This window comes from Miscanthus floridulus, chromosome 13 (assembly GCF_019320115.1).
Source record: "Miscanthus floridulus cultivar M001 chromosome 13, ASM1932011v1, whole genome shotgun sequence".
Classification (NCBI taxonomy): domain Eukaryota; kingdom Viridiplantae; phylum Streptophyta; class Magnoliopsida; order Poales; family Poaceae; genus Miscanthus; species Miscanthus floridulus.
In genome coordinates this window covers 36,715,160-36,731,731 of record NC_089592.1, presented here as the reverse complement: position 1 = coordinate 36,731,731, position 16,572 = coordinate 36,715,160, and the positions used below count along the sequence as shown (strand labels likewise).

Below are 16,572 nucleotides of genomic sequence, written 5' to 3'. Positions count from 1 at the left end.
GGCCGCCCTCGCTTTGGAGCGCGAGCGCGATGCGGCTGATGCCCTGGCCCGCCAGATCGCTGAGGCGGAGCAGCTCCTCGTCCTCCCTACATCCTATGACACCGCGGCCACCTCCTCAGGCTCGACGGGTCACCGCGCGTCTCACACCACGGTCATCTGGCACGACCCGGCCGACCCGCACGTCGCTCAGCTCCACTACCAGGCCGAGGGTGTCCAGAACATCCGACTTCTCGTCCCGGTCGTCCTCGAACCTGAGTCGCCCTCTTACGCCCGCTGGAGGGACCTGGTTCTCCTCACCCTCCGCCGCTACGCCCTCGACGACCACGTCCTAGTCGACGCCTCGGTCGCAGTCCAGACCTCATCAGTGGCTGCGCCTGGACAGCGTCGTCCTCTCCTGGATCATCGGGACGATCTCCCTAGACCTCCACGACCTCGTCCGCAACTCTGCTGACGCTCGCCGGGCCTGGCTTGCGCTCGAGGGCCAGTTTCTGGGCAATGCCGAAGCCCGGGCCCTGCGTCTCGATGCGAGCTTCCGCACCTTCGTCCAGGGTGACCTCTCCGTTGGCGACTTCTGCCGGCGCATGAAGAGCATGGCGGACTCCCTCGGCGACCTTGGCTGGCCCGTGGAGGACCGCATCCTGGTCCTCAATGTCCTCCGCGGGCTCAGTGACCGCTACGCTCACCTCCGGACGTGGATCACCCGGCAGAGGCCCTTTCCCTCCTTCCTGTAGGTCCGTGACGACCTTGTCATGGAGGAGCTCACTCAGGGCGTCCAGCCAGGGTCCACCTCCACGCCAGGGTCCTCGTCTTCCTCGACTGCCCTGGCCGCTACTCCTCCGGCGCGTTCCCTCGCTCCACCGCCGTCGTCACTTCTTGGTTCTCCTCCTCCCGGGCCGGGCGGGGGTGGGGGGGGCCGTGGCGGCCGCCGTCGCCGTGGAGGGGGACGTGGGGGCCGCGGAAGCCACCACACACCAGTGCAGTCGCCCTCCGGAGCCCCTACGCCCGCGACCCCACGGGGTGCACCCTGGCCCTCCTTCCACAACCCGTGGTCGGGGCGCATCTACATGTGGCCCTTCCCGGCTCCAGGCGGAGAGCCTCGCCCACCAGCAGCCTTGCTCACTGGAGCTCCTCCAGGGTTTCACTCCCCGTCTGCGTGGGCTCCACTTCCCGACGCATCTTCGTGGGTGCCACCTCCCGACATCTTGCCCGGGCCTGTCGGTTGGAACCCGGCGGCCTTGGCCAGATCCTTCAGCACCATGGCCCTGACACCGCCTGCTGGTACCGACTGGATTGCCGATTCGGGTGCCACTTACCACACTACTCCAGACCCTGGTATACTCTCTTCTTTTCACCCTCCTTCTTCCTCTCATCCTTCGTCCATCATGGTCGCGAATGGTTCGTGTATTCCAGTTACGTCCGTGGGTGCCGCCGGCACTCATGGTTCCTTTCGTCTTCCTGACATTCTTGTTGCACCCTCTATGGTTCACAACCTTCTTTCTATTCGTCGTTTTACAGCTGACAATTCTTGTTCTGTTGAATTTGACTCTTCCGGTCTTACTGTGAAGGATTTGGCTTCCCGGCGTCCTCTTCTCTGATGTGACAGCACGGGACCCCTTTACACCCTTCGGTTTCCGGCGTCTGCTTCCTCTTCAGTCGCCGTCTACTTTGTCAGCTGCCTTCGCCGCCACTCCTTCTTCCACCACTTGGCACCAGTCGGCTTGGCCATCCTGGACGTGATGCTCTGACGCAGCTTAGTCAGCAGTTCCGACATTGGTTGTACTCGGGCTCACGATGAGCACTTGTGTCATGCGTGCCAGCTAGGGCCGTCATGTTCGTCTCCCTTTTTGTTCTTCTTCTTCACATGCTACGCATGTGTTTGATCTTGTACACTGCGACCTATGGACATCTCCTGTCATCAGCATTTCTGGGTATAAATACTATCTTGTGGTGGTTGACGATTTCTCGCATTATTCGTGGACTTTCCCTTTGCGTGCGAAGTCGGATACTTTCACCACCCTTCTCCACTTTTTCGCCTGGGTGTCTACTCAGTTCGGCCTCACCATCAAGGCCGTCCAGTGTGACAATGGCCGTGAGTTCGATAACGGCACCTCCCGTGCCTTCTTCCTCTCTCACGGTGTCCAGCTGCGCATGTCTTGCCCGTATACCTCCTCCCAGAACGGCAAGGCCGAGCGCATGATTCGCACCACGAACGACACCATGCGCACCCTTCTGCTCCAGGCGTCGCTTCCTGCTCGCTTCTGGGCAGAGAGTCTGCACACCTCCACCTATCTCCTTAACCGCCTTCCTTCCGCTGCCTGCCCGGCTCCCACACCGCACCACGCTCTCTTCGGTACCCCTCCTCGGTATGACCACCTTCGTGTCTTCGGGTGTGCGTGTTACCCTAACACCACTGCCACCGCTCCCCACAAGCTGGCTCCCCGTTCCGCTCTGTGTGTCTTCCTTAGGTACTCCCCGGATCACAAGGGGTACCGGTGCTTTGACCTCACCTCCCGTCGGGTCATCATCTCTCGCCATGTGGTGTTTGATGAGTCTGTCTTTCCCTTCTCCACCACCACCACCCCATCTCCCACCCCCGATCCGGACCCCTTCTCTTTGTTTCCCACTGACACGGTGGTCCAGCCACTTTTACCGCTGTCTCCTGTAGGTACTGCTTCCCCGTGCCCCTCGCCGGGCCCGTGCCCCCGCTCGCCACCCACCAGTGACGCCCCTGGCCCTGCGCCCTGCCCGGGTCCGGAGGCGTCACCCTCCGGAGCTGCTCCTGCCCCTACGTCCACAGCGGGTACAGAGACGCCGCCTGTCGCACCTCCTGCGCGTTTCGCCCAGCCGGTGCACGTCTACCGGCGCCGTGTGCCGGCGGCACCGCTGCCTCCGGCATCACCGGGGTCCCCTTCTCCACTGGTGACACCTACACCACCAGTGGCCCCTTCTCCGCCGGCGACCCCTACACCGCCGCCGCCGCCTCAGGCTGCCCGTGTCGTGTCACCGGTGTACCACCCGCAACTCCTTCACCGACACCCGCGACATGTTCACCCTATGGTGACGCGACACGCGGCTGGAACCCTGCGGCCCCGGGCTCTCGCGACGATGCCCGACGACTCGTAGATCTCTCCTGTACCCTCTTCCGTTCGCGACGCCTTGTCGGACCCTCATTGGCGCCGCGCGATGGAAGAGGAGTACGCGGCTCTCCTCGCCAACCAGACATGGGATCTGGTGCCCCGTCCACCCGGATCCAACGTTGTCACCGGGAAGTGGATCTGGACACACAAGCGGCGGGCTGATGGTTCCCTTGAGAGGTACAAGGCTCGCTGGGTTCTCCGGGGTTTCACTCAGCGCCCTGGAGTCGATTATGATGAGACTTTCAGCCCCGTGGTGAAGCCGGCCACCGTACGCACAGTGCTCTCACTGGCTCTCAGTCGCTCTTGGCCCGTGCATCAGCTGGACGTCAAAAATGCCTTTCTCCACGGGACTCTCACCGAGACGGTCTACTGCAGCCAGCCAGCGGGGTTTGTTGACTCTTCTCGTCCGGACATGGTCTGCCGGCTCAACAAGTCTCTCTACGGGCTCAAGCAGGCCCCCCGGACGTGGTATTCTCGGTTTGCTGCTTTCTTGCTGACACTGGGGTTTGTGGAGGCCAAGTCAGATACGTCCCTGTTTATCTATCACCATGGAGTTGAGACTGCCTATCTGCTGCTCTACGTTGATGATATTGTCCTCACAGCCTCCAGTCCGTCCTTACTCAGCCGTGTCATCGCCTCTCTTCACCAGGAGTTTGCTATGAAGGATCTTGGTGTGCTCCACCACTTCCTCGGGGTCACTGTTGAGCCTCGCCCCACCGGCCCTTCTCCTTCACCAGCGGCAGTACACTCTTGATATCCTGGAGCGTGCTGGGATGACTAACTGCAAGCCCTGCTCTACTCTAGTTGACACACAGGGCAAGCTGTCAGAGGCCGTGGGAACCGCCGTGGCAGACCCCACTGCTTACCGGAGTCTTGCAGGTGCCCTTCAGTACCTTACCTTCACCAGGCCAGACATCACCTATGCCGTACAGCAGATATGCCTTCACATGCATGATCCCCGAGAGCCTCACCTCACTGCGCTCAAGCGCCTCCTCCGCTACCTCCGCGGCACTGTCGACCACGGCTTACTCCTTCAGCGGTCTTCCTCCACCGAGCTCGTTGTCTACACTGACGCCGACTGGGCCGGGTGTCCGGACACTCGGCGCTCTACCTCAGGCTACGCTGTCTTTCTGGGCGGCAACCTGGTGTCCTAGGTCGTCCAAGCGCCAGCCGGTGGTCTCCCGATCCAGTGCCGAGGCGGAATACCGAGCTGTCGCTAACGGCGTGGCTAAGGCCTCCTGGCTCCGACAGCTCCTTGCCGAGCTCCACAGCCCTCTCTCCCGGAGCACGCTGGTCTACTGCGACAACAGTCAGTGCGGTGTACCTCTCCACCAACCCTGTGCAGCACCAACGGACCAAGCATGTGGAGATCGACCTACACTTTGTCCGTGATCGGGTTGCTATCGGCGATGTTCGGGTCCTCCACGTCCCGACCACCTCCCAGTTTGCCGACATCTTCACCAAGGGCCTCCCGTCATCGACCTTTACCGAGTTTCGCTCCAGCCTCAACATCATTGGTGGCTAGTTGCGTCTGTGGGGGGGGATCGTGTGATCGTGTGTGCTTCTTTTCATGACCAGTCTGTAACTCCGCTGCGCCGGTAGTTCAGACTGCGGGGGGGTGTTGGAGTATGAGAGTATGTGTATTAGGCCCATGAGGCCCATGTATGACCAATATACATTGCTACCCTCCTTCTAGGGTTAGCCTGATGAAATCACAACTCTAGCACCAGCCAACTTGTTTTTCCTCTTCTCCTTATTCTGTACTTTTCTGCAATCCTCAACATTATGATTTGTCAGCTTGCAATAAACACAGAACTTTTTATTACCATGCGGCTTGGACTTTGAACGGCCTCTCCTTTCGTAGTTCTTTCTACCATCATTGCCATCATTGGAGGATCTGTTTTCAGTTCTGCCTCACATGCAAAGCATCGCCCTTGGAGGACGACGTCCCGTCATTCTGCACCATGCCTCTCATCTTCTCCCTAGACTGGAGAGCCTCATAAACTTCCTTTAGGGTTAGTTCATCACAGCTCAAAAGTATGGTGTCACGAAAATTTGCATACGAATTTGGCAAAGAACATAGCAGCAAAAGACCTAAGTCCTCATCATCATACTTCACCTCCATCGACACTAGGTCGGCGACGATCTTCTTGAATTCAGCGATGTGGCTCATCACTGAATCCTCCTCCTTCATCTTTAGGGTGAACAGCTTCATCTTCATCTGCATCTTACTGGTTAGATCCTTGGACATACAGATCGATTCCAGTTTCAGTCGTAGTTCTGTAGCAGTTTTCTCTTTCAGACACTCCTGCAAAATATCATTATGAAGATGCAACTGAATTAGGGCGAGCGCCTTCTGATCCTTGCGGATTTCTTCTGGAGTCCACTCGGCCTTCCTCTTTCCGAAACTATCCAGCGCCTCATCATAGTCATGAGTCTGTGCTAGAATCCCCCGCATCTTGACTTGCCATAGCGAGAACCGCGTGTCGTAGTTCAGCAGCGGAAGATCGAACTTCATCGACGTCGTCATGAACCCTAACAGCAACCAAAGCTCCGGTACCACTTGTTATGAACGACGTATAAGAATATGAAGTAAAGAATCAAGCCACAGAGGAGACACACGATTTAACGTGGAAAACCCCTCCGATGTGAAGGGGAAAAACCACGGGCACCAGCCAGCAACAATCTTACTATCTCAAGAGTTTTGGGTTACACGCCTATGGCGGCTTACAAGAGAATCAAGTCTCCACGAAACCCTAACAAGAGAATCAAGTCTCCGGCCCAAGCCTCCGGCGACGGGCCTCCGCTTCGCTCCAGTCAGAAGCCTGACCTATATCCTGGAGTGAATTTGGAACAACTCCAACAGTTGTGGCATGGATCAGGAACGACCTCGGGCGTCAGGCGACGTGACATCACCACACGGCACGACTCCCTGCGTCGTTGGTGGACCAAGCGTCGGCAAGTGGAAGCATGGGGCGCGCGAGACGCTCACGCCCTAGGATTTCTCCTCGTCTGCCGACAATTAGGCCATGGTGGCCTGCAGGAGCGTGCGGGCCGTGGCCTAGGTGGGAGTAGAGAAGGGTGAGCGGGCTAGCTACTGTGGGCCTTTCGATTGGATGCAGCTAGGCTGCGCGGGGTGTAGGAGCCGGTTGGGCTGCGTTGGTGACTGGAGAGGGAGGAAAGTCTTGACATGAAGGGAGGGAAAAGGAGTGGGCCGAGGCCAGGCGGTGAATGGGGGCATGCTGGGCCCGCGAGATGACACTACAAGAAATGCATGGCTTTTTGACGTATTTAGTATGACAATAGGTCATAATGTCATTATATCATCCGATTTATGACATTATGTTTTAGGCACTTCGACTTAGTGACAGTAAAAAGCTGTATGTCACAAAAAACGTCATATAGCTAGTCCAATATCATCCAATGACGATATTTGCTACGTCACAGAGGTATTTTATGTGTCACAAAGTCTAATTTACAAATGCCATTAATATATGACAGACTTTATGTATCACAAAATAATTTTGATCTTTTCAAACATTGTTGTCCATGATGGCATGTTCCACAACAACTGGTCATGTGGGTCCATATAATTTTTTATTTTCATTGGTTTTTTCCAACATATTTTAGCCCATTCTGTATATATTTCACAGCCCACGTTGTTAAATGTGGCACTTTATTTTATATATACGCCTAATCACTATAGTAAAAACATAAACAAAATATAAGCCTAGTTTAAATGTTTTTATTCTGAAGATCAGACTTTAACCGGGTTCACCAAAACTTCTCTGAAAAGTAATTAAAATGTATGCATGTGAAAAATTTTAAATTTATGTATATATGTGTGGGTCTAGTATACAATGAGCCCTAATTTAAATGTATTCAAACTTAATCTTGATAGTTATATATATATATATATATATATATATATATATATATATATATAAATGTGTGGGCCTGTATTTTTATTTTTGTTTTTGAGTTTTTTTCTTAAAAAAGCGAGAAAGAGAAGAATTTCAAAAGGAAAGAAAAAGGAAAATTAAAAACGTGGGCCTGCGGGCTTCTCGGCACGTCCGCGGCTCCACGGCCCGGCCCTGCACTCCCGCGCAGCTCCCCGCGCGTGGTGTATCTTTTCATCGTGTGGGGGAGTCCCCAACGTCATTTATTTTTAGAAAAAAAAATTGTCAAAAAAATGTGCAGGTTATAGGTTTCGGAACTTGCCCTACAGCTATTTCTGTAGGGAATCCCAACCACTAGACTACTTGCACGTTGCTATGTGGATACATAAATTTATTTTCATAAATTCAGTAACTCAGAACGTTTGATCGCAGCCAACCTATAAGAAATCAGCCCAACAGCCGCAGTGCCCTTGGCCCATCACAGCAAGGCTTCTCATATTTTGAAATTTAAAATTTTAAGTTGTCCAAACAAATTCGAATAAAGAAATGATCAAAACAAAAGTTCTAGATCTTGTTGAGTTCTAAGAATTCCTAGTTGACGCCTTTTTCATTTGAAATCAATTACTATTGTAAAATTTTCTTTGAAGTTCTCATAATTTGAAATTCAAATTTTTGAAATGTTCAAACAAACTAGTATGTAAAAATGATTGAAACCAAAGTTGCAGATCTCGATGAGTTCTAAAATGTTGTAGTTGATAACTTTTTCATTTGAATTCATTTATGGTCCTAAAATTATGTTTCAGGTTCTCATATATTGAAATTTAAATGTAATAATATCTAAACTTTGTTAGGAAAATCTACAAATTTGCATGATAACATGATTTTGGTGTATAATGATTGCATAAAAAAATCAAATTATTTTAACAAAGTAGTACTACACATCCTTCACATATGCATACATTTCTCACATAGTTATACGACTAAATGAGAGATGTTTTGTTTGTAAAGGGTGTATAGTCCCACTTTATTAAAATTATTTGAAATTTTTATGGAATGCTTATAGACCAAAAATATGTCGTAGTGTCAATTTGTAAAATTATCTGACCAAATTTAGTTATTATTACATTTTTTATGCTCAACTCGAGAAAGGACGTGGAATTACCCCTTCAAAATAATATAAGTTTGCATCTACCTCTACCAAAATTGATTCATTGGGCCTTATGAGACCAAGTATAAAAATTTGGTACAAGCCTGTGTACAAACCTACAAGGCCCTACCCAATTAAGACCCTAGCACCTTCCCACGGAGCACATTGCACATACATACACATACTAACCTTATACTCTTGTCCTCTCGCCTCACATCTCTTCTCTAACCGCCAGCCGCCTTCATGCGTTTTTCAAGATGTAGCTATATCAGCTTGACAACATTGTTAGTAGCATAATGTGTTTCATTGGATAAATGATCATATGAAAGCACAAGGGTGTCATGGTTGATCTTGAGATTGGTTTCATCAAACCCAAGTCAAACTTCAAATTTTCCAAAGGTTATAACATTTTTTAACTCATGTGTTTTTACAAATTTTTATGGCGAGTTTATAATATGTTATCATGCCGGTTTGTAAAATTTTTAGACTAAATTTGATATTATTATAATTATTCTGAGGTATTTAGAGGTAAAAGGTTGAGTCCATCCGTAAATGCACACATACCCCTAAACATAGCCCAACAAGAGCCTAATTACGATAAATAGGGAGATTAATGGTACTAAAATTAAATACCTAGAAAATTACAAACTTAAATTTGGAGATGACTTAAAATTACTGGGCATGTAAACTCATTCAACAATGCTTAAAATGGAACTTAAATAAATAGGAAATTATAAGCACTTCAAAATTAAACAAACTTAATTTGTGACCTAATTCAACCCAAGGAAAAGAAACTGTGTGGCCCTAAAGACCCTTTTGGCCTGCTTAGCAACCCGTGTGGGTTTCAGGCTCCAAACCTAGGCTTGGACCTCACTTTCGCTTGTAGGTCACTGAAACCCGTAGGCCAGTTAAGGCAGTGAATGATCTAAGCCCTAGATCTGAATCCAACGGCCGAAGTTCGTCCCACCAGGAACAAAACTAGCTCCACTCGCTGGACTCCCCAAACCCTAACCTGATTTCCTCCTTTCTCGTCCATTTTGGAGGCACGACCACCGCAAAGAGAGAGCAGGCAGACGAACGACGGCAACCCCAGGTGAACGGAGCACTGCTAGGCTAATCCGTGCTTCCCCCTCTCTCTCGATCTCATCTCCACCACCAAGCCTTCCTCTCGATCTCAGCTCCACTACCTAGCCTTCCTCCGTCGCGCACTACACCGTTCGGTGCAGGAGGGCTGAGATCCGATGCGAGCGGGCGGAGATCTGATGTGGTCGGTTCCTTGGGTGCTTCCTCAAGCAGTCAGCGCCCCTTTGTCGGTGCTAGGCCGTAGCACATGGTGGAGTGGCATCGGGCCAAATCCTAGCGTAGCCATGCCGGTCCGTCTTCGTTGGTGCTTCGGCTCATCTCTGAGGTGGCGGTGGCAACAACAGCGTGGGCTGGCTCGCATCTCGGCGGTGGCGGCGTCGTCGTGATCCGATGCGTGTGTCTGGCTCGCATCTCTGCTGTTTGGCACGCTTCGCAAGTGCATCAGTAAGTAATACACGTAACCTGTATGCTTTGCATTATGTTGACATCGACAACTAATACCATGCATCTTCCTATATGCTTTGCATTCTTCTCCACAAAAATTCTAAAAATTGGTTGAATCGACAGGAGGGCCTGTGCAGCCGATGGATGCGCCAACATCTGCAGTTCTGCACCACCGGTTGCATAATATGGTAAGCGCTGTCTGGTCCTCTTTTTTTCACATATTCTTTAGTAGATTGGTCTCCCATATAAATGAGTTAGCTTCTTATTCAAGTCGGCATCTACTTTCGTTTAAATTTGTAACAATAACATATCGTTAGATCGTTGTGTCTTCATTTCACATAACTGGTGGTTTTTATTTGCAACCCATCATCCTAACTTCTGATTTCTCGCTCACTCATGTGCAGGAAACAAGAACAATGGAAAAGCTATCGGAATTGATGAACTTAGCTATTTTATGATTTTGGTATGCTCTTGTGTTTTTTTTGTATGATTTTGATAAGCTCCCACTGCAACGTGGTGTGTTTTGATGCTTTGAAACTTGTTAAATTTGGTTAATCTGAATATGATAATGGATGTAATCATACTGGGTTGTGCATATGCTGCCGGGTGAACTGTAATGAATTTGTTATGGTTGATTTTAATCAGCTATTTTGCTGTATAATTTGTCTTTTCGGGCAGGCCTAAAAACCATGGCCTAAAAAAGGAAAAATGGGCTGGCCCAAAAAAATGTTGGTTGGGCTGTTGTGTAGGGCGAACAGAAAATATGGGCTGAAAATCGAAAATGGGCTGCAATTACAAAAAAAAAATTATATGGGCCCAAAAAATAGAAAAAATAAATAATGAGCTAGCCAGCAATAGCCCAAAAATGTTTGTGGCCCATGAAGAGACTGCATGCTATGTGGGCTTTAGAAGGCCTGAATTCATTTTGTGTCGTATATATGGCATTAAAATCTAATGTCATATACTTGTGACATGAAATATTTAAACGTCACAATGAATTTGTGATGGTAGCTTTTTGACGTTTGGATTTTCATCAACTAGATGTCATAAATCTTAAATTGTGACATAATTTGCATATATTATGACATAATAGAATGTCAAAAAGCCACACATTTCTTGTAGTGTGAGGATGTGCTGACATAGTTTGGGAAGAAAGGAGACGACTAGGAGATGCTAACATGAATTGCGTTCCATTTTTTAACGAGTGTAGTTAAATGTACAAGTGGCATTTGAGAACATTATTAAGTGCAACATTATATAAATTATCTCATCATCAAGTCCAATTATTCTCACTGCAATGGTCAAGAAGAGAGAACAACCAAACAATTTTGTCTAAAGACTTTAGGCTTTCGAAAAGCTCTCAATAGAGGTGTACAACCATAACCACATGGACACCAAGGATGAACCTCCATACCAATGCCCGGATAAGGATTGTCTAAAGGTTCCAACCTTTCCTCAATGTGGCTCTCAGATGCACGAACAATATGAATGGGTACCAATGTAATGGCATCTCATTTACACTGCGTCACCCATCATGCCAAATCCACACGATAAGCAAGTCACTACCAAATACTTGGCTTACTTCCCCCATAAGTGATGTGTGGTCTGTATGGGTGGTTACTCAAACTTACTATCCCATGAACAATCCTTAGCTACTCCACATTCTACATCACTTGACATCCAACACTCACACCCCACTTGAGTAGAGATTAACAATTGATCATCACTTAGTTATCTCAAGTTAAGGGTTGGACGGTTGGTCCTTAGTCATGGTGAGCAAGTTGATTCAAGTTGAATCCCTTGCAAGTTTTATGTGATTACTTGACATGGTATAGCTCCTACATGCATGAGAGTGAGTTCCCACTCACACTCAACTTGTATGAAAGCTAGCCAACTAGGCAATTAAGCGACACAAGCCCCATGATTAAGTAAAGGCTATGATTAACTTAAGTGAGTTGGTCTAACTTAGTGAAGCATGGTTAAATAGCTTGTTGTTTTAAACAGAATGCAAACTCATGATGAAAAACAATATGTATCAAAAGTAGGAGTAATAGTAGGGGTGGATGCCTGTCATGAAGTCCCAATGACCAAGGGTGATTATGACTACCCATACACGTTCCTCACATAATATGTAGGCCTAAAAACCCAACACATTGGAAGAGTTGGAGATCAAAAAGCGGGAAAAGTGGGAGATGAAGTGAGATACTTGTTGTGGATGATAGAGAATCATCTAAAGGTGGATTAGTAATGCATTGATATTTATTTGAATACGTGCTAGGGTGGTTAGGTAATAGGGTTAAGGGTTAAACATTTTAAAATTCATTTAATTCATCGGACGGTCCATGGTGGTGATGGATGATACGTGGGAACATTCTCGAAGTTGGCAAGTTTGGTGTAGGCTCTGAGTGCTTTGGCGCAACGTACCAGTGAATTGATGGACAATCTATTGGAATGCACAACATGTCTTAGAATGATTCGTGCATGTAGTGACATTGTCATTTTCAATGTGGTTGTGCTCGCGGATGATCCATAGAATTAGCGGATGATCCATTGGTTCATAGACTGAGAGGGGTGCTCCAGGGAAAATGAATATTTATTTCTTTAGCGGATGATCTGCGGTTCTCATGGACGATCTGTGGGAATACTAACCGTGGAGACTAAGTATTGGCTGTGATTTGGTGAAGTGTTTGCTTTGGTGGACGATACATGCTAACGGCGGATGATCCATCAAAACGTCGACAGAACCAATGTTCTTCATTGTTCATAGTATGCATAAGTGATTCAACTCTAGTTTATTGTGGATGTTGTTTGCCAAGCATGAGCAGGTATTCTCTAGGGGTGTTTAGGTGACATGTTGGGCTAGTGATTGCTAGGCTTTGAGCTCTAGTAAGCAAGTGCATCTAGTGATTTCAATTTTGGAATTCATTTAAATCATGAGAAAATGAGAGATTAATTCCTAAATTGGGCAAGACAACTTATCTTTGAGACTAGGCCACCTAGATCAGTGAGCTGCTCTTGCTTATCCTTGCTTCCAAGCAAAAGAGATGGATTTGGCCATTCAAGTGTTTTCTTGCCAAAAACCATAGAAATGCATTAGAGAGAAATCTAAGAAATCCATGAGATGATTGAGCTAGGGATGATCTTTAACTTAATTACTCTTGAGATGATGGAGAAACTACCAAACTTCATCTTGCATCCATGCATAGGGAACCAAAGGTTAGGTTTTGAGAGATGATTTCAAGAAATGAGAGGAGAGAGCTCTTGAGCTCACCATGGATAGAGATGGAGATGGAGATGCTCTTGATGTTTGGGAAATTGTTGAATCCTTCTTCTTTTTCTTCTCTTCCTTCTCTTCTTCTCCTTTCCTTTCTCTCTCTAGTTCATCCTTGTTCTTCATTTGTTGAGAGAGAGGGAGGGGAATGGGAATGAGGGGGTGGGTGGGAGAGAGTGAGAGAGGGAGCTGAATCTGCTAAAGATCTTTCCCATTTTCATGTTGACATGTGGGATCAAAGGATGGGAGAGAGAGAGAGAGATAACACATCCAAATTGATTCTGCTGCATAAATGATCTAGTGAATTGTTCGTGGAAGCAGCGGAACGTTCCGCTAAAACACAGATTTTGAGGATTTGATTTAGAGAGAGGGGTTTGGCATTGAGGCCCATTAATCTTGTCTTAGGGGTTGATAAACATCTTTAGTGAGATTGGGAGGGTCACTTGGGCATATTAGTTGAGTTTCTTCTCCAAGTCCACTACCAGTTGACCGAGGTTGACCTTAGTTGACTTAGGTTGACTTGGGAGAAATGATAAGGTTGATTAGCAAATTTGGAGTTCTTGTCCTAGTAGAGAGCACTAGGAACCTTTTGAAGAGATCGATAAGGTGAATTCTTGGGTTGGGAGGGACTATGCATAGTCATCAAGGAGGTTCTCGAGGAAGATTTTAGTTCAAACGACTTTGGGTCATGACAGAGTGCCTAAACCTTCCACTTGAGAGCTCCTTCGTTGTGTAGTTTGTTAACCACACCACCTTCTCCAATGGCCCTCCAATCCATAGATTTGTACCACCTTTGAGCTCCACTTGCTCACCGGTACTGCATGGTTGGTCCCACCATGTCTTCTTTCTTCCAATAGATTGCAGCTTCACCTCTACGACCATTAGATTTTTCAACAGTCTTTGCAGCCATGCTTAAGATTTCCTATCACTTGATATCTTCCATCAATCTAGATACATTTCATAATTACCTACCCCTTGCAAGTAACTCGCATGACTCCACCTTGAAGTGATAAGCCATAACCTTGGAGTTTAGAGACCTCACAAATATTAGATTCTTCTTCAAGACTAGGTGTCAGATATATGGGACAGGGGTACCTGCACCGCCCATATATGTGACCGTCACCAAGCTATTGGCCCAAGCAGCCATCAAGAAGGAGGCCCACAAGGGCTGACGTGATCAACCAACATGAAGGCCAAGGCAAGTCAAGATGGGTGAATCTAGACAATAGCTAGGATCAATCTATTGCGCATATCATGTAACAAACTAGGAACTCAATCCCCTAACCCGATCGCCCTCTCTATAACCCTACATCTCCTGCCTATATAAAGGAAGGTAGGGACCTCTGGCTCAGGATCCATCTTCCACCTATTCTAATCTACTACATAGCTAGGAGCAACATCCCCTATAATTGAGCATATGAATACAAGAGCAACTACACCACTAGAGTAGGGATTAGCATGCACCGCGCCCTGAACCAGTATAAATCTCTATGTCTCATGTGCTACCATCTGATTCCATCTATGTGATCATGTTGCTGGATATTATCGGAGCAAAACAACCTGGCAGTTGGCACGCCAGGTAGGGGCCTTTAGCGTTCAGACTAATTTTGTGTTTCAAATGGGAGTTGTCTTCAACTTCGATGAAGAACCGAAAGAGGAGCAGCCAGGGAAGAAGATAACCTTCGTCAAACTCGACTTCATCACTGACCAATTCGGGGACTTGTGCCATCAGGAGCCCAAGCCAACTGAAGAGGGGGAACAGTCCCTCTAGATCCATGCTTTCACCACCACACTAGAGGAGGCTGTAGACACTAGACCAGATGCCCTCACAAAGGTACCTCAAGTGCTATGCCCACCTTTTCGTTGAAAGGTGAGCCAGACCCCACTTTTCACATCAGTAAAACCATGGATCTCGACTCTACTTTAGATCCAGCAGCAATACCTCACCATCATGACCCCCGATCTTCAACAAGAATTGGGCGAATGACAACAATCCCTACCAAGACACTCTCATGGGCTATGGTGGAACCCATCGAACCTCCCACAAAGGAACATCAGCCGTAGGAATCGATAGACCAAGACGATGCCGATGACACCCCCGATCAGCAAGATTGGTGGGACGATGCTGATGTGTCTGGACTCTAATGGTGACTAGATACTCAAGAACTCAGACTCTGATGGTGATGATAATGAGTCCATCTCACGGGTGTAGGGCACTAGCACCAAACCATCGTTGGACGAGCAGCCAAAACTCAGACAATCCCCTTCAACAAAAGGGTGTGACCTCTCCCCCATCGAGAACAGTAATGGGGTGGTGCGACTGATTACTCGAGCGCTGACCTCACCTTGGGAAACTCCCAATCTCAACCATACACCTATACCCAATGATCAATGGCTGTGGAAAAAAGGGGGGGCTATCATCTCTCCTTCATCAAGAACAGAACCCCCAGTAGGCAACAAATTAGGATTGTTTAAGGGAAGGACTCATGCAATCACTAGAGCCTCCCATACTAAACAAGGCTAGAAACTCTACGAGTATGCCTGTATGCATAACTATGTGACTGCACCAGTCATCACATCATGTTCTCGCCTGTCCAATAGCCAAACTGCTTTCAACCTGTCAGTCATTTAGAACTAGGAACTCGAGGCTAATCGCTCCCTCCACGAGCAACAGTAGGCCTCTTCCAAGTAAGGAGGACAGTGCAGGGTCATGAGGACGGAGGCAACTATGTCACCTCCCTCGACTTTGAACTCGACACCAACTTCCATCCTTGGAGACACAATCAGATTGGAAGGATTCACCAAGGATTTGGACAACACCCGATGACCATTAGTTATGCCTACTTCACCTTTACTTGTTTACACCAAAATTTGGGAAGAAGAACATGGGAATTCAAAATTTCCAAGATTGAGTCATCAAGGAATTGATTGCATAAGGATCGGTATCAGCTGATTCAGATGCGGCACTGGATCGGCTCTCTTTGGATAACATTAGCAGATAACATCAATGAGCTATGGTTGGCATCGAGAAAATGTCGGACTCTACAAAAAGGGAAAGATTAGGGTCTAAGTTATCTTAAGTTAGGAATGTTTTCTCTTATACCAAAGTTTGTAATAAGTCGTACTTGAGTAGGATTCATGCTTAGGTTTCAGTTATAAATATTAGACCCCGGCTATTGTAAAAAGACATCCAATCAATCAATACCAATTACTTTTTTCGGCTTTACGCCAACCCTTAGGAGTAGGAGTAATGTAGATCCTGGTGAGTTCTTCAACAAGTAGGGTTGCATCGGTCCGGCCGACCTTCAACTTGTCTGTAAGTACCATCATGGCTTATACTTCTGTTTGTAAGGCTACATCGACCTAGCCGACCTCTTGCGAGCTCTAGTACAAGCTAGTTATCGACTCTTATCTAGTATAAGTATGGCTGCATCGGTTAAGTTCGACCTCCACTGCTCGAATTAGATTAAGGTCAAGTTATCGGCTCTACCTAGGTGTGGCATCCTTTGGGTAGATTCATTAAGTTATCGATCTTGCTGATGTTCTTATTGTCATTAATTTCAGCAATATCAACCTACCCATTCGAGATCG

General features: G+C 47.7%; 1 protein-coding gene and 1 pseudogene across 1 annotated transcript; both read left to right on the top strand.

Moving 5' to 3' along the window:
• Window positions 1–428: 428 nt before the first annotated feature.
• On the top strand, window positions 429–1,600 carry LOC136498964 (proline-rich receptor-like protein kinase PERK10; annotated as a pseudogene).
• Window positions 1,601–3,910: 2,310 nt separating this feature from the next.
• LOC136499734 (uncharacterized mitochondrial protein AtMg00810-like) lies at window positions 3,911–4,291 on the top strand. The gene has a single exon (XM_066495284.1). It carries the CDS (start codon window positions 3,911–3,913, stop codon window positions 4,289–4,291), a length of 381 nt encoding a protein of 126 aa, XP_066351381.1.
• The last annotated feature ends 12,281 nt before the right edge of the window (window positions 4,292–16,572 follow it).

Bases quoted from the DNA above. Each gene is read 5' to 3' on its own strand.
- LOC136499734 (XM_066495284.1), top strand. From the start codon at position 3,911: ATGACTAACTGCAAGCCCTGCTCTACTCTAGTTGACACACAGGGCAAG.